The sequence below is a fragment of the Chrysemys picta genome, chromosome 12 (assembly GCF_011386835.1).
Source record: "Chrysemys picta bellii isolate R12L10 chromosome 12, ASM1138683v2, whole genome shotgun sequence".
Taxonomy (NCBI): Eukaryota; Metazoa; Chordata; order Testudines; family Emydidae; genus Chrysemys; species Chrysemys picta.
The window spans coordinates 51,376,310-51,394,013 of NC_088802.1; the positions used below are offsets into that span (position 1 = coordinate 51,376,310).

General features: G+C 47.5%; 1 protein-coding gene across 2 annotated transcripts in view; it reads right to left on the reverse strand.

Annotated features, from left to right (window-relative positions):
* Positions 1-17,704, reverse strand: part of RGS9 (regulator of G protein signaling 9) — a 71,690-nt gene that overhangs the window by 38,290 nt on the left and 15,696 nt on the right. For both annotated transcript variants that reach the window (XR_010591921.1, XM_008167627.4), the window contains exons 2-9: positions 16,267-16,363; positions 8,474-8,524; positions 8,207-8,313; positions 7,317-7,368; positions 6,119-6,177; positions 4,806-4,882; positions 2,063-2,144; positions 762-824 (exon numbers count right to left, since the gene is read on the reverse strand). Coding sequence is in view for 1 of the 2 variants with exons in the window: in XM_008167627.4 (XP_008165849.2) it covers positions 762-824; positions 2,063-2,144; positions 4,806-4,882; positions 6,119-6,177; positions 7,317-7,368; positions 8,207-8,313; positions 8,474-8,524; positions 16,267-16,363 (588 nt within the window). In the remaining variant the exon portion in view is untranslated. The remainder of the gene's footprint in view (positions 1-761; positions 825-2,062; positions 2,145-4,805; positions 4,883-6,118; positions 6,178-7,316; positions 7,369-8,206; positions 8,314-8,473; positions 8,525-16,266; positions 16,364-17,704) is intronic.

A 17,704-nucleotide genomic window follows, 5' to 3' on the forward strand; every position in this document is an offset into this window, starting at 1 on the left:
TGTAAAACTAGGCAAATATGTAGATGAGTTGCTGTACCCCCCAGGGGTACGCATAGCCCTGCTTGAGAACCAATGCTATAGACAAGTCTACACCAGGGCTACATCATTTACATTCTCAGATCAATAGCCCTACTCTGTTTGATTTAACTAATGTGGCAAGAAACCACTGAAAAACTGATAAGCAAAGTGAAGCTGCCAGATTCTATTCCTAGGGCCAAATTCTGCTCTCTCTCACACCGTACCAGCACAAATCCAGAGTAACTCCACTGCACTCAGCAGAAGTGAAAATCAAATGGGTTTGACTTCACAGTTCTGGTTCTGGCATAGTTCTACATGCCGATCAGTTGTTATTTGGCTTGATATGGCTCGTTCAGACTGTTGCCATGCAACGCTGGAGATCCATGGAGCGCCATTCACACACAATGAGTAGGTCCGCACTGCAATCGGAGGTGTGACTGCAGCCAGCGAACGTATGCCCAAGGTACCTTTGATACAGCTAACGTGAGTATTAATAGCAGTGAAGCTGCAGCAACATGGACTGGACAAGCCGCGTATATACTCGGGCAACTAGCCCGTGCTGCCATTGTAATCTGAGCAACCTAGATCAAAGCTAGTTCAAGTGTGTCTACACATACTGCAGAGGTGCAGTCCACACCTCAGATTGCAGCACATAGATAGAGCCTCTGAGTGTCATGTAGATCTACCTGCTATGTCCTCGTACGATCAGTAAGTTTGAAAGCAAGCAGCCTTACCTAGTTTACCTTATTTTCATTGGGATCGGTTACTCGGTCTAGTCCGTAGTCGAGGATGTCTTGCATGCCTGGCTGTTACAAATAAGAAACAACAATACATTGGTGTCTGCTTGTTCAAAACCATCTTAAGTCACGTGCAGAAATCTGCGGCTAATGCATAATTCCTCCAATTGGTGGAAAAAGGTAAAACACTGATTGATCTTTCCTGAGATGGCCGTAGGGCTTGGCTGGGAGTGCATGGCAATATATATGGGACACCCAACAGAGCAAGAGACATCTATAAAAGGGATAACCAAGAAACATCCAAGCAGAGGTGACACCAGGAAACAATCCAGGAGAGTTTTAACAGGAGAGATCCAGAGACATCCAGCCCTTGGAGATCAAGGGTGATACAAGGGGCACGTATATAGGGAAAACCATGCTCAATCCAGCTATAATCTATATAGAGGGGACACACCTTGATATAGGCAATGAGAAGGGAGAGGATGGTACCATTGTTATGTCTGCCTTGGGCACAAGTGATTTTTGAGTAGTTACCTGAGCTCCATCATAGTTAGATAATTATCAATAATTAGATCTCAGTAGTGAGCTCTTCTGGGGAAAATGGAGAAACAGACCAGGAAAAAAAAGTACTTAGTCTAACTCTAAATTAGAACCAAAAGAACCAAATTCAGCCCTGGTAGAGCCAAAGGGGTTGCATCGGGGATGAACTGGGGCCAAAGTATTTGAGTGGTGCAAAGAGTCTCCCACCAACCGCTTTATCTGCAAGCAAAGGTCTAATTACTGGATGACATTTGCGTCAGGCTTGACGCATCCCTGTATGTTAACAGCTGGGTTCTCCACTGGCCACTTATTCAGTATACACCATTAAACTGGCTCTTTGATTATGACTGGGATGAGGGAGTCAAGCTCCTGGCTACATGTCAGAGTCTGACAGCACGCTGGGACCAGCCTGGCTTCACTCAGGAAACACCCTGGTGACATGTGCCTCCAAAATAACAGCCCCCCCGGGGGCAAAGGCAGTTAGGATTCTCTGTTCGCAGCATGGATGATGTGGTGAGTTGTTCCTTACTTCCCCTTTAAGAGCAAGTCTCAGGGGTTCGGGAAGTTAGTCAGCAGAGTGGATTAAAGTCTCTTTTTTGCGTCTAAGTGCCCCTCTGCATCTCTGGCAGCTGGCCAAGCACAACCTTGGAGGCAGTGCCCCCAAAGCTGCCTTCTTAAACATGCAGTAAATTGCTCCTGGCTGAGCTCTCTGGACCCTATACCTCCAATATAGACTTTACAGCTATGAAGGACAGCATTCTACTTACAGGTGTTCGATGCACTAGCCAATAGGCTTTCTCCTGACAATCCAGCGCATACCGGTCTGCCTTTTTCCGTTCCTTTCCTGTCCTGCAAAGCAAAGAGTAGGTTTTAATCCCATCAGAGGAACGTGTGGGTTATTTTTCCCTTTTGATGACATTTTCTTGCATGTTAGCCATAGTTCTCACTGATGGGGACAGCACCGAAGGAATTTGCACTGTTTTCCTTTAAAACTAGCAAGAGCGAGAACATGATGCTGTTCTGACCTTTTCCTACAGGTTCACAAGACTACATTCAGAAGGTTTGAGTGTGTGCTGCTTCTTCAGGCCACAACTAAACTCTGCTATTTCTTGACTGCATGTCGTGCTGTCCTAACTTACAACTGACGATTGGTTGAACCCCACTGATATCAATGCAGGGTGCTAGTTTTTGAGTAACCAACCTCTTCCTGAGCTCAGCTGGGATTAGGTGTATTCTCTTCTGTTTGGCCTGACAACAATTTGTTAGAATTCCTCCCTTTTACTTGCACTCAATTCTGCCCCCTCATGTATGTCTGTTCCCTGTAACATTTCAGGTGCCTACAGTGTCTGCTGTTTACCGTGCGGGAGATAACTGTGATGTCTCTGACACCCATTTGTTTGGGGAACGGGTGGTTTTGATGGGAACTACTGTCCACAGAAGAACATAGCAGACACCATACAGGCCTGGAAGCTAGGTAGTCCTAGGTCTAAACCTCTGATCTCTGACTTCGGGTGCTAGTTCCCAATGCATTCACTGCATAGCGATGAACAAGTCACTTCCCCTGTCACTGTTTCAGTTGCCCCGAGTGAAATTTCACAGAGATGTTGGGAGGATCAGTGTTGGCTTTAAAAAACGCACTGTGCATCTTTTAGGCTATGTTCACACTGCAGTCATGGAGTGTGACTGCCCGAGCTAGCTTCAATCTAGCTAGCTCAGGTCCCGGAGCAGTGATGCCATGGTAGCATGGGTTTCAGCCTGGGCTCTACAAGCCTGCCCGGAACCTGGGTAATTACCAGGGTGTCTAGACCGCACTGAAGCCAACACTGCCCCAGAGCTCCACTGCTCCAGCACCCTAACTAACAAGATTAAAGCAAGCTCGAGTATGTCTCCATGAGCTGCAATCACATGCCTGGACTGCAGTGTCGACATCCCCTTAGCCTGAGCCAGATCTGTACCAAACAGTGTTAATTTGCAGCAACAAACAGGAATTGACGGCATGTTTCCAAGAGGCAATCTGATAGATTCTGTTCTGACTTGCTTGACAGGGCCGGCTCCAGGCACCAGCCCACCAAGCTTGTGCTTGGGGCGGCACCTGGAGGGGGCGGCGCGGTGCTCCGACCCCCGGGGAGAGCGGGGCCACGGCCCGGCTCGCCGCCCTTCCCCCTGGCGCTCTGGCCGCCCTCCCTCCCGGCGCCCTCCCCCCGGCCGCCGGGGGGAGAGCGGCGAGCCCTTGCTGGGGCTCGCCGCCCTCTTGCCGCCCTGCCCCCTGCGCTCTGGCCGCCGGGGGGAGAGCGGAGCCCCCGCCGGGGCTCACCGCCCTCCTCCCAGGGCTCCAGCCCCCCTCCCCCCCAGCCGCCGGGGGGAGAGCGGAGCCCCCGCCAGGGCTCGCCGCCCTCCCCCGCGGCGCCCTCCCCCCGGCTGCCAGGGGGAGAGCGGAGCCCCCGCCGGGGCTCACCGCCCTCCTCCCAGGGCTCCAGCTGCCCTCCCCCCGGCCGCCAGGGGGAGAGCGGAGCCCCCGCCGGGGCTCGCCGCCCTCCCCTTGGGGCTCCGGCCGCCCTCCCCCACAGGGGGGGCAGCCGGCGGCTTTTTTGCCTGGGGCGGCAAAAAAGCCAGAGCCGGCCCTGTTGCTTGATGCAATTGTAATGCGGAAATGCAAGTGCTGGGGTACCAGGCAACATCTTATATGCAAGGGCCTAGATGCCTAAAGGTTGAGACAGGAATCCAGGGTTAAGCCCCTAAATAAAAGTGGCCTGATTCAAAGTTCAAAGGTGCTGAGTACATACAGCAGAGAAGACGGCACCACAGACCTCATGCTGGCTGTCGGCCAGGCCACTCAGATGGTGATTCAAAGAGAACCTTTTACAACTCCAAAGGGTCAAGGGCCTGATTCAGAAATCCCTACTCCAGCAAAACTGGTATTGAAGTTGCTGGAAGCTTTGCCTGAGTAAGGTCTTTTGCGTGGCAGGATCAGGCCCCTCATTTTCAACAGAAGTTGTAACAGAAGTAAGGGCAAAAACCTACTTTTGCATGTGCAATGAAGCATTTGCAAAGAGGTATTTGCACATGCAAGAAGGGTATATGCACACCCACACGTGCTCCTTTGCATATGTAAACCACACTGCAACTCCACATTGTGTGTAAGCAAATTTAGTTATGCTTGTGTGCAAGAGCAAATGCAGGTGCAATGGGAGAGTGTGAATTTGTGTAGGCCACTGCCCACTCCCTTGAAAACTTGGGCTAAAAATTCTCAGTTAAGTGTCAAACGAATAGCAAGTATCAGGCTACCCCCTGATACTTGAAACGAATAGCAGGTCATGTGTGGAGGAATACAGTTCATATGGAAACAGTTTTCACCTTCACGTTCCCAAGGGACTGTTAATAAGCTGCTGTAAAATTGTAATTTAATATTTTTAATTGAACTCTATTATTTGATTGCACATCAAGTCAACACCCCATAGTCCCTCATGCCCCCAAATAAAGAAGCAGGTAACAGAATTTGAGAGAGCTCACCTATACTGCTCTTTGGCCTGCATAATAACAAAATCCCATTTGTAGTTTATTTTTTTATTTAGCAAGTTGTAATGTTCCTGAAATTAAAAAATAAAAAACCAGTTAGTACAAAATTATGAACAATTGTGACAGACCTCGCAATTTCCTGCAATATGCTTGGAAGACTAAGTTTATGTATTATTGCAGGCCAGGATTGGATGTAACTTCTCTAGAGGAGAGATGTGAGACCTTGGAGTTCAAAAGACTACACTGAAAATGTAGCAGATAAGTATGGACTTCTGGGACAATTAGAGTGAAGTGTATTTCTTGGGGAATCCCCAGGGAGAAGTTAATGTGAATTCCCCAGCTCTGGTTATACAAAAACCAGCCTTCTGAAGCTGTGCCCTGAAGAGAGGGCCATTGTCTGCTGATTACCTGTTACAGACGGCCAAGATCAAAGGTCCGAGTTGTATAAAAAAAAATGGCTGTACTGCACAGACTTTGGGTCTCGTTTTGGGTGATAGATGGATGAATTTGTAACCACAGGGAAAACAGCTTTATGTTTTGAAGGACTAAAACCTACCAGAGTCAAAGACTGGAATCAGGGGGTGATCTCTGGTAAGCTTTCTAGCATGCGTGTAGGGTTTTTTTTTTTTAATTATTTTAGTATGTTTGCTCTGTAATGCTTAAATGTGCTTGCTTAGAAGGCAATGGGTGGTGACGTATAGCTGCAGGAAATACACGGGTCATCCCCCTCAGACAGGAAGCAAAATGCAGGCACTGGACTTTTAGGCAGTCTGGCTTGCTGGAGATATCACAGTGTAGGCAGGGACCTATGCAGCCTTAAAATTCCCAGTCAGGAGGGAGGGAGATGTGGGTCTCTGCCCAAGAGAGGAGACAGCTGGGAGCCGGAAGCCTAAAGTGGTGGACCAAAGAGGGTGAATACAGGTGCAATGGCTCTGAAACTGTGACAACACCATTCAGTTCAGAACTTTTGGTTCTCAACATGCAGAACATGATAAAAACACGCCCTCCTCTCTGAACTAAACAAGGGATAGGCTGGCAATTTGAGCTAGAAAAACTGGGTGGTTCTGAAATGAATTTACTATGAACTACATTCACTCTGAATACTTCATTCCAACCTTTTGGAGAGGGTAACTGCCCCACTAAAATGATCGTTTACTTTGAACAGGTTTGTACAACTGCAGCTATTTCACAAAACAAAGGTGCCACTGGGGAGTGCACTCGCAGCTCTTTGTCACTTTCCACCCTCCAATCGCAAGAGCAGCTGGCTCGGAGCTGGCAAAGGCACAAACAACAGAACGTCTTCCTACCTTTTCATACTCTTCCAAAATCCCTTTCCTCTTAATATTTTTCTTTGCTAGGTAGATTGCTGGAAGAAAAGCAAAAAGGTTCAGTTACAAGGCAGATCAATAAAGCTAGTCCCTGGAACTGGCGAGCTGACCCTATGACAAAGAGTGGACCATTGTCCATCGTGACATCTTTCCCAGACACAAGCTCCGATCTCACAGAAGCCCACTCAAGAAAGAGGTCCTTAGAGGCTGCAGTCTGTCAAGGATGCTCCACCTGTCAATACAGAAGTGCGAGAATGGCTATCCTGCCTCACTCTCGAGCTTGATGTGGTTGATTATGCAGTAATATGCCAACAAACTGTGCCTTCCTTAAGGCCTGGGCCAAAGTACATTGGAGCCAATGGAAGGGTTTCAATTTGTCTTCAATGGGCACTGGATCAAACCCTTAAAAGGTTAGGAATATTTTTTTTTCCAATTGGAGGGCAATTTTTGTTGTTGTTCTAAAGCTTTTAAAATATTTTCTTTGAATGTTTAAAACCAAACTGGGTTATTTTCAGAAGGCGAGGCCTTAGGATTCTAGGACAAATATATAAGGTACAAAAGTATCAGGTAAATAAAAGCTGGTGACCTAGGCGTTGGGAGCAACCCCGCAATGAACAAATCAGTGTGCACAGGCGCCAACTTTCCTTGCTCACGCCCCCCCCCGCCCCGACTCTGCCCCCTCCCTGCCCCTATTGGACCCCTCCCCAAATCCCCGGTCCCGCCTCTTCCCTGAGCACACCGCATTCCTCCTCCTTCCCCCTCCCTCCCAGCGCTTGCTGCATGAAACAGCTGTTTCGGGTGCAAGCACTGGGAGGGAGGGGGGAGAAGCAGGACTCGGCGGCACGCTCAGGGGAGGAGGTGGAGGCGGTGAGTTGGGGCGGGGGGTGAGGCAGGGAGCTGCCGGTGGGTGCAGAGCACCCACCAATTTTTCCCCATGGGTGCTCCAGCCCCGGAACACCCACGGAGTCAGCGCCTATGTCAGTGTGTACCCTAAAGCCCATGAGCAGCCCTATACTAATAAACCAAGATGATCAACCCAGTCTGCATAGCCAGAACAGCAGGACCTAGAGAAAACAATTAAGAGTATCATCAGCATCCACCTGACTATAGGGGAGTGTGCTGTACATCCTCACGCTCCATTCAGCTTTCACAGAGTAGCTATAATGTTAACACTTACCATAGTCGGTATCATCTGCTGCCCACTGCTGGGTGGGCCAGAAATATGGTGTCTGCAGAAAGAAGCCAAAAACAAAACCTCCGTTTTCATGTAGCCACCATCAGCTGCATCTGGCTTTTTAAAATCATTACATTTGTTGGTATCCTATTGGCTACGTTGTATTTTTGTGTAAACAGAAGGAGGAGGGAGTCACCTGCTTTGCAAATATGCTACAAAAAGAAGCTTTTCATTCCCCATACGTCTACCATTTAAGGGGCTGAATCAACACACACACAAAATATCCATCTTCTTAGCTCAGCATAAGCAGTTAGGAGGATAAAACAAGGCTATTTTTGTTGTTGTTATTAAATCAGGTTTAATGGAGTGTCAATTACATATCCACTTCCTCTGCTTTGACAATCAGTTATTGTTAACAAGGTGAGACTTTCAAAACCATGCAGGCTTTCAGAACATCAAAGGGCATGCTTATGTCTTACTTTGCAATGTTCTCCTTGATATTGTCAAGATGTTGGAGCTTGGATTGGGGAACATGAAGGGAACCAGACAACTGGTATTAATAACCTCATTTGAAAACTATATGATAGTGCCCTAATCTCTCATTGTATGTGGAGGCAAGTCCAACCATGAACCATGATCCTAATTGCTTATCACATCCTGTTTCTACAGTGTATTCTATTTGCTCATCATACTGTCTCCTGAAATTGTTCCAGTGATTTCATTTGCTAGTGTACAAGCTGCCAGGGAAAATACATTCAGAAGGAACCACTGGCGTTTCGAAGCTACAAGGAAAAGTAATTTAATTATACCGAAGCACAGAAGCCTCCGTTTCTAAGCCAAGATGTAGGGTACATTATGTCCAGCCAGCGTTCTCTGTCTAAGATATGACTTGCCTGAAATCTGTAGAGGCTGCTATCTGTTTTGAGGGTGAGGTTTTTCGGCTCCTGCAGAGGGTAGATGTATCCATACTTGACAATTAGATTCCCCAAGTTTAGTGCCTCTAAAAAAAGAGAAGTCAGATATATTGATGATACAAAGAGACTGCAGCAAATTTCAGAAACAACCCACTACCCAGGAGAGAAGAATGTAGGTTGCATCTAACAACGAATTATAGTTTCACGATTCAAAGCTATAAAAGCATTAGATGGTTACGCTCCTACCTTCCTCAATGATTTTCAGATGCTGGATAATCCACTGCAGTATATCACTACCTGCAAGGCAAAGAAAATACCAGACACTATAAATCAGAAGTGGTGTGCAGCCCACAGAGTCCTGCACTACAGTTATCATCTCCAGTATGGAGATGGAGGCTGTGAAGACTATAGGTCCTAGCATGCCAAGCCCTATCTTAAGCCAGGCAACTGGCACATATTAAAAATTAAGGCAACTGCACTGCATTCCCATTTATTCAAAGCAGGTGTGACCCACAGGCTTCTGGCCAATTGCCAGTCCAGCTCTTGGTCGGGTGGTAAATGTACAGTCAAACCCAGGCAGTAAAAAGGGATCCTGCAGACTACAGCAGGCCCTTCTCAGTTATCACACACTGTCCCTTGAGGATGGTACTTGATCTGATGTTTTCCCCTTGTCAAACTGATCTCACCCGTTGGTCTTCTCAGCATTTCCTGTGTCACTCAACTAACTTGGAAGGACTTCACAGCTAACTGGAGAGCAGAGCACGCTCTGAAAGGATGTGAGCACAGCGCCACTGGGAAGTAAATTGACCATGCTTGGGGCAGCGGGGGAGATTAGTGCAGAGGAGCCCAACGACCGTAGCTCCTCTGCCCTACGCTCCTACAGCCCCCCCAGAGATGGAAACCCACGAAGCCACCAAAGAGGGGCTGCTGCTGCAAGTCAGGGGCACTGGAATGGGGGGGGGCAGAGGGCCATGGCCCCCACTTTTAATCGTCCCTAAGGACAAATGATGGGGGGGAAAGGGGGTGGGGTCTTAGGGAGAAGAGGCTGTGCGGGAACCGGGTCTCAGGGGCAGGGGCGGGGCAGGGGGAAGGGGCAGAACAGGGGCTGGGGCCACAGTTCAGGTGCGGGTGGGGCCCCCCCCACTGTTAGGAAGCTTCTGCCACCCCTGTTGCAAGTGGGATAAGAGTCACCCCTCTGAAGAGAGATGACGCCAGGCCTACGCATTATTAAGCCCTCAAAGTAGAGATTTAGTGGGACTTCAGCGATCCATAGGCCTCTTGTGCTGGTTCTCTGAATAGGGTGAATTTCACCCCAGGGAGAGCATGCCACAGAAGCAAAATACCCACATCCTTCTGTAGGTCTAGCCTTGTCTGCTCATGTATGCAGAGAGGAACATGAGGCCCCTAATCTCCCTGTGGCGTAATTGCTCCATGTGTACATGACCGATAATAATACACACCTGTTTCCTTCATTCATGGAGCGCTGAAATTTACCTCAGTGCAGAGGGCCAACGAAAGGCAAGCACAGTAAAGTCCCACTTAAACCCTAAATGGTGCATTATGACAAGGTGTACCAGGCCTCCTCTAGCCTGACACACCCGCCCAACGGAAGAAGGTCACTTGGGAAAGAGGAGCAGTGAGTTTAGTCCTCCAAGCACTGCCTAGAGATGCCACGCAGGCTCTAGTACCAGCAGAACCAACCAGACTTGATCCCCTCCCCAGCGGCTAGAAGGGAGAGACAGAGGCAGCAGCCAATCAGGATCCATCAGGCGAGATAAGAAGGCTTTGCCTGCTTCTTCACGGGGTGGGTGCTGGTTGAATTTGGGGCAGAAGAGGAGCTCTCTGGTTCTAACCCAAAGCTCCCAGGCCTGGGTCAGGACCTAGCAATCCGACTGCACCTTCAGCTGAAGCGTGCAATGAACTGTTTATTTTCTGTTGTGGGGTTGAATTGCCTGGGTGGTCATTTTCAGTCGAGTTTCAATTCACTGCTAGGGGCTTGCTGTTTGGGGAGGCCTTGCTCCTAGACAGCTTTGACGTACACAGACCATGTTTGGGCTGAAGTGGGACTTGACAGAGGGGATGAATTTCAGCCTAACGGCTGCGAAGTACTTTGAGATCCTGAGATAGAAGCACAATGGAAGGGCAAAGTATTATCACTACTTAGATTGTAAGCTCTCTGGGGCTGAGGCGGTCTCTTTTGGGGGCCTGTCCAGGACTAGAGCTCCTAGGCACTATGGCAACACAAATAACAAATAACAGTAATTGCCCCTTAAGTGAAGCACCCAGCCAGTCTCGGCACAGGGTATTTTTAAATATCTTCTAGCTGCTGCTATTGTGCCTTTAGAGATCTCCAAAAGCCTCCATTTAAAAATTCATATTTCTGATGGTTTTTAATGACTATCTTTCTGCAATGACCAAACAAACTCTTTTATAAAGACCAACAATTTTCAGCGTAGCTAGTGAGACTCCACATCAAAACTCAACATAATTGGAAATGTGAAGTGGATGTGTTCTTTGTAAAGGTGAACTCATAGGGAACATTGTATTGCCAGCATGAAAAGGAAGGGAATGCTCATCAGGAATCACACAACTCAATTAGAATCCTTACTCGCAAATTAAATTGAAGCATAAAGAAACAATTCAGGTTTCAAAGGCTGGAAATGTATAACTCAGTGATATAAAAAGCATTCATGAAGCCAAGTTGAAAGGGGATTTATCGTTTGAATAGAAATACATTCAGTAGGCAGGGAGGTAGAAGGCTTGGGGAATTGGTAATGGGGAACAGAGTAGAGCTGGTTAAAAAATGTTTTTCTACAGGAAGTTTTAGGGAACAAAAATCTGCTTTGCAAAATTTTCCATGAGAATTTTTGATTTTCAAAAACAACATTTTCACTGAAAATGGTTTTTAAAAACTAAAAATGTTTTCAGTTTTTTAAAACCATTTTTGTTAACAAAAATAATTGGTTTTTTATTTAAATGTTTGGGTTTTAAAAACCAAAAGCCAGAAGTTTTTCCGGAAAACTGAACCAAAAAATGAAAATGTTAAAAACTGTAAGATTTTGGTTATCAAAATATTTTCAGTTTCTATTTTTTAGACAAAATTTAAAAAAAAAAAACTGAAAAATTTCAGTCAAAATTAAAATTTATATTTTTCACTTTGGTCAAAAAGCTATTTTTGTCAACAATATATTTTGATCAAAAAATATCAACCAGGACTATTACAGAGCCCCTCATTTTTAGGTAGGCATAGGTTCAAATCTAAGAATTGTTACCATCTGCTGGCTATGTGACATGAGTTTTGTGGGCCTCTGTCCAAACATCTCCATCACAAAAAACACCATCTGAACTGACACTAAATGGCTAGTCCTATCCAAAACCGAGTATGGAATGGGTCATGGAAACGGAACTATCCTCTCATAGCATCAGATGACAATATCAGCACCACTTCTCTCTTATCATGATGGTCAGGGAGTGATAGTGATGGACTTTGAAGGGGACCCAACTCAGTCATCCTGAAGGCTGGTGGCTGTAACAGGGACCTCAAAGGTGTGGGGTGTTAAGGAAAGAAATGGGGGGGGGAGGGATCTTCCAAGAAGAATCCCTCCTCCCTAGAAGAAAATGTGCCCAGAAGAGCTGTTCTTTGGAAACCATGAAGGAAGTTGGTGATGAGATGGTTGTAGGGGCATGTGATGGGTCAGGGTGGCTGTGTTAGGTATTTTGGTTTTAACTCCTCGCCCCTGCACAGGGGGGCCACATGAGGTCTGGGAATCATTTAAACCTCAGTGATCTGGCTTACATGGGAGGTAAGCGATGCATAGGTCTTGTGCGCATTTTCCACACAGGGGTGCATTTCTCCCATGGGAATTCCCTAGCGTATGCAATGCATGTGCTTTCCTGTCACCTGCTCTCATAGAATGGGCAAAGGTGTGTCCAAATGATGTCACTGGGGGGCAGGAGTAGGCCTGCAGCCCTAGAAAGAGTATCTGGGATAAAAAGGGTTCAATGATGAAAGAAAGACAACCTTCACTCGGCAACAGCCTGTCTTAAAAGATAAACCCAAATGCACAGAGCACAGTTCTGCTGTTGCTGCTTTAGAAGGCCACCTCTGTTAAATAACTGATCTTTGCTAGCCCCTTGAGTCGTTTCACTGGTTACTTGCTTTTGCAAATAGTACCAAGTGCTTTCTCTTTCAAAATTCCCTTTGAAATAAATTCTGTCATTGAGTTCAATGGGTGTTAGAACCTAGCTTCTCTGTCAAGCGTGGTCAATAAGACATATCAGAGGGAAGCCAAGTTCCATGTACTGAAATGTACTTCAGCTTTCAAAGGCCTCTCAAGGTGATATGGCCTGTATCCGTCAGCCATACACAAAGTCAGCGTCAGCCTCCACTAGCCCTTTCATTATCTTCTGAGGAGCAAACAAAACTCTGAAGCTCTCGCCATTTAAACAAGGCCAGGCTAAATCGCATTCGGTCCCTGATCAATTACTAGCCTCTCTCTTCAAATGTCACCTACAGCTGCGGATTGAAATGTTGACCTTTCCTGACATTATACGGATTACTTAGCCTTGTACTAGGAGCCTGGAGCTTTTATCCCACTGACTGCTTCCTTAAATAGATCAAATTAAAAGATTATTCTGTCACTCCTACCTAGAGAGCTCCCTAAAAGACACAAATTAAACATGGGTGACTATCTGCCTTTTGCAAAGAAATTCTGAAACGTTTTAGGGATTTGGCATGCCCCTACGTAGTTTACTGAACATGAAGAGCCAAGTTCTCTGCATTGCCTGCAGTGGAGTTGTGCCCCATTTACACCACACACTCTAGTAACAGTGCTATTGGAAGATGTAGGGCTACATATATGCTATACATCTCTTCACTGACTTTGTGCTACACCTGTTTAAGCAAACAGAGGGTCTGCCCCATAGTGTGTAGAAGGATAGAAGGCACGATCTAAGAATAAGATTGACGGCCAGGACCTCCCAAGTTCTGCCAGCTATTCCCTGCCCTGACACCAATTCCCATTGTGCCCTTGAGCAAGTTACTTAACCTATCTACCTCAGTTTCCCCATCCAGAAAATGGAGAAAGCAATATTCCCCTACAGATCTTCAGGGCCAAATCCTCCTCTCAGTTATCCCTGTGCCGCCCCAGGGCATCACTGGAGAGAAGGATTTGGCCGAAAAGAACTGCAGGACTTTCTGCAGTCCTGGGTTCCCAAGGGCTGCAGAAAAGGCAAAGCGAGAGCAGAATTTGGTACAAGGTGTGCAAAGCAGTGAGTATTTATAGTGTAATATTCTTCTGATGGTTTCTAGGAGAGGGAAGTAAAGGTGTTGATAGTGTATTTCCAGCGACGTGTGAAAGGAGCTGGCACACACAAAAGGAGAGTGTGTTCGTAGCTGACGGTAATGACAAACTTGGCACATCAAAGCACAGCTACCTGTCTGTTTCTTCTTCAACCTATTCAAATGAGGAAAAGCTGTAATTTAGAGGCACTGAAGTGGGTTGAATATTTTGCTCCTCTCCAGTGAATTCAAGAAAAATGATTATTACCAGAAAATGCTCAAAGGGGAGATTAATTGGTTGCTATTCATCTCTAAAACTCCGTATTACAGTCTCGTATCACTCTGGCCATTTTAATTCTTTCTGGAAATGTATATCCAGATGTGATGGGGCACACTCTCATCGCCTGTTAGATGTGGAGTTAAGAGCCAGTGAGTGCACCTATGACTGACTGATGGCCTCCTGCCCAGTGGGGGGTGGAAGTAGGTAAGGATCATTAGGTACTTCACAAGGAACTGGAGGAAACTCAGTAGGGAGGAGACTGCAGAGGGGACAGGATTCTCCTGTGGAGAGAAACCCCCAGAGAGCAGGTCAGGCTCCTGTCAGAAGGGAGCCCTGAGGTAGGGTCAGTCAAAGCACTTCAGTGGAAGCTGAGAGGTGGAAGGATGGTTCTTCCAGCAGAGAAAGGAGGAGCTAGGAGGACCTGGGGAGAATCCAGAGGCCTGGGAACCAATGGGAGGCTGCGTTAGGCACAAGCTGTAGGAAAGCAACATGCGGGAGGTCAGAGAAAGGAAGTGGCCCAGGGAAACAGCAGCAAGTCTGAAGAAGCCGACCTGACTGTTCAATACAGGGTTCCTGGGCCAGAATCCAGAGTCGGGAGTGGGCCTGGGTTCCCCCACCAGTCCCTCAAGAAGGATCATGCAAGCACACTGGAAGCAATACTGAGCTCGGGGTGAGGCTGACGACTGACCCCAAAGGATGGGATGGAGGCTCTTTTGTATTGGGATGTCTTGTGAACTTTCAGTTGGACCTTCTTGTTACCCTGGAAGGGGACTGAACTTAGTGACTTGATCGGAGAGCTGAGCCACGGAAGAGCCAGCAAGAGACAGATGGCCTGCAGGAGATGCCAGGGACAAGGACACAAGGGGACGCGACAGGTGGAGAGTACATGACCTTACGCCATAGCTATTGAAGATCTCTCCGAAGTAGGTACGTAACAAGGGTGGAGAAGGGAGCAGCTCTTCAGTTCTGACACAGTGTGACTTGTCAAGGCCATATGAGCAGTCATTTGTTCTTAACTAGGAATGACCTTCCTATCTGCTGCTTTAAGGGCTGGGGTGAACTCTTGTGCCCATTTAAGTCAATGGGAGTTTTGCCATTGACTCAGTGGAGCCAGGATTTCAGCCCAGACTCCCAAAGATGGGTGCATGAAACAACAGGCCTATATTTGCAGACACTTCTCATAAGTGGGCAAAATGTCTGATGTGCATGCAGAAATAACGTATTTGTACAGGCACATGGCCCATTTTAGGCTCCTATCTGGCACACACTGCCTTGTCTATCCTAGAGGTTTAGAACATTCGTTAGAATGTATTAGTAATATACTTTTAAACCAGCCTCGCTAAGGAGTTTCTGCCCAGCCTACTCAGAGTGAATCCCCTCTCAGGGGGTTAATTGTATATTAAATGCTCATTTGCGCTGCCCTTGTTTGACAGAATTCTCAGCACTCTTTACACCGACAGATCCAGCCTGTAACAAAGGAACAATATTCCTCCCCAGTGATGGTAAATGGAGAAAGGGTCTTGATTTTTATCCCTAACGAACAGTGGCCTCATGCTGGATGATGAATAGTTGTGTAAACAAAAGCTAACCAAGAATTTTAAACAGCCTGTCTAAAAGCTCCTTCCCCTCTCAACTGTAGTCTCCTCTCTCATTGGATGGCATCATTTCACTAGTTCTCCAATCATCCATAGCGTCTCCTGGGTGGACAAAACCTGTCTTTCCGGTGTAAACAACAAGCAGATTTTTTATTATTAACAAAACTCTCTCAAGTCTTCTGTATGCATCCCAGAGTGAGAAAATAAAGGGGGGGGAGGGCGAAGGGTACAAGCCCATTTTTTTTCTTTTTTGCCTGAAACCACCAGCATACACGACAGGAGCATAGCCACGGGTGGGCCTGGGTGGGCCATGGCCCACCCACTTACCATCCAGGCCCACCCAAATTGCACCCAGACCATCTCCCCAGTGGGAGCGCCGGGCTGGTGGGTGGAGTGGGGCAAGCCCCAGTGCCCGGACCCCGCTCCCTGCACCCAGATCCTGCTCCCTGGCAGGAGTGCTGGGCGGGCGGAACGGGGAAAGCCCTACCGCCTGGACCCGCTCCCCAGCGGGAGCGCCAGGTGGGCGGGCAGAGCGGGGCAAGCCCCTGCGCCCCAACCCCATTTCCATGGCAGGGGCGCACAGGGACTGCAGTCAGAAGGGGTGGGAGGGACCCCCACTTGTCCTGGCCCAGGCCCCACAAAACCATAATCCCCGTAAGTGGAGGTGGCCCCCCGTCATTGCCCGCCCACCCAAAAGTGGAGCCCACCCAATTTTCCTAGCCTAGCTACGCCACTGATACACGGTGATGGGAGTCATATAAATGCTTGTAAATAGAATAATAGTAAGAGAAGCCAGTTTTTGGTTTATTACCATTTGTATGAAGAAACAGGCTCTTCTCCAGAGGCTCAGAAAAATAGCAGGGTAGTGCCATTGGCATCTTACCTGTCATAGCATGTGGGATATTTGTGATCATCACCCTCTGAGTGTGCATTTTGATGCCAGTGTCTGGATTCTGCATCTCCATGAGAAGGGCTTCGATCTGCAAAGCAAGATGGGTATAAGCAGTTTTGTGAGAACGAACAGGAGGGCAAAACAACAGCACAGCCTGACCTGGTCCATTTTGTAAAGGCAACTAATCCAGACTAGCACCTGGGCTCACACACCTCCCCCCATCCCCTCCCTCTTTCATAGAAGCTGCTTATGTGAATATGCTTCTTGTACAGGCACGCTAGCCCCAGTGGGCAATCCCGCCTCAAAGTGCCATCTTGCAACCATTCCCTGCTAGGCTACCCCATAGGAGAGGCACACGCCTGTGATTAGCTTACCTGGCCCCTGGATGTGGCTGTTCCACACGAATTCGCCTAAGAGGGAATTCAGCTTGGCTTTTTCAGGAGAGATATTGACCAAGGACAAACTACAAACATTGGTTCCTTTTTGTTCTGCTAGCAATTTGCTGGGGCATCAAGAGAACTGTTGCAATACCAGTGGGGGTGAATAATAACCCGGCAGCTAGCTCCATTGCATACCTATCCTCTTTTGCTTAAAGACTAACTTGAAAGTGCATCACTCATGGGGTGAACTAGCAAAGGCGTCCACGCAGACTGGGGGAAAGCCAACCCCAAGACTGTCTGTTTCAGGGCCTGCAGAGAATAGCTGGGGTGGATTTTTTAAATACAACAGCAGCAAAAGTACGTTTCACTGCTAATGGGCTGTGCAAAAGGTGCAGGTCAGTTGGAGCCTGACGTCAAAGAGAGCTCAGGGTGGCCAGCACCTCTCAGGCAGCACTCAGCATCCAGCAGGTTAGGAAGATAAGGCGTCCTCCTTTTCTTGACTACAGAAATAAGGCACAGCTCTGAGCAAAAAGACAGCTTTGGGGTTCTTCCTCTCTTTTTGTGGACCCCTGAACACCACTCTCCTCTCACAACGGTGAGATCACCAACAACCCCACGGAAGCAAGTGGAGTAACAACAGTGTAACATGCCTAGAAGTGAGGGGAGAAACGGGCCCATCCTGCTGCTATTCTGAAGCTCTTATAAAGAGAATAGCTCACTCCTGCACTAACACTCAGGCCCAGATCCTCAAGAGTATTTAAGCACTACCTCCCACTGATTTCAATGGGAGCTGAAAACAATGGGAGTTATGTGACTAAACACCTTTAAGGTTCTGGGCCCTCCGGCATGATTTTTAAAGGTACGTGAGGCACCTAAAGATGCAGATAAGCTCCCAGGTACCTATCTGCATTTTCAGCCATCTAAATACCTTTGAAATCGTCCTCTCCGCCCTTTTTTAAAGACTACAAAATAATGTTTTTTCCCTTTCAAGATTTGATTTCCTGTTAGCTACCAGACTTTGCTCTGAAGATGGAGGAAGACAGAACAAT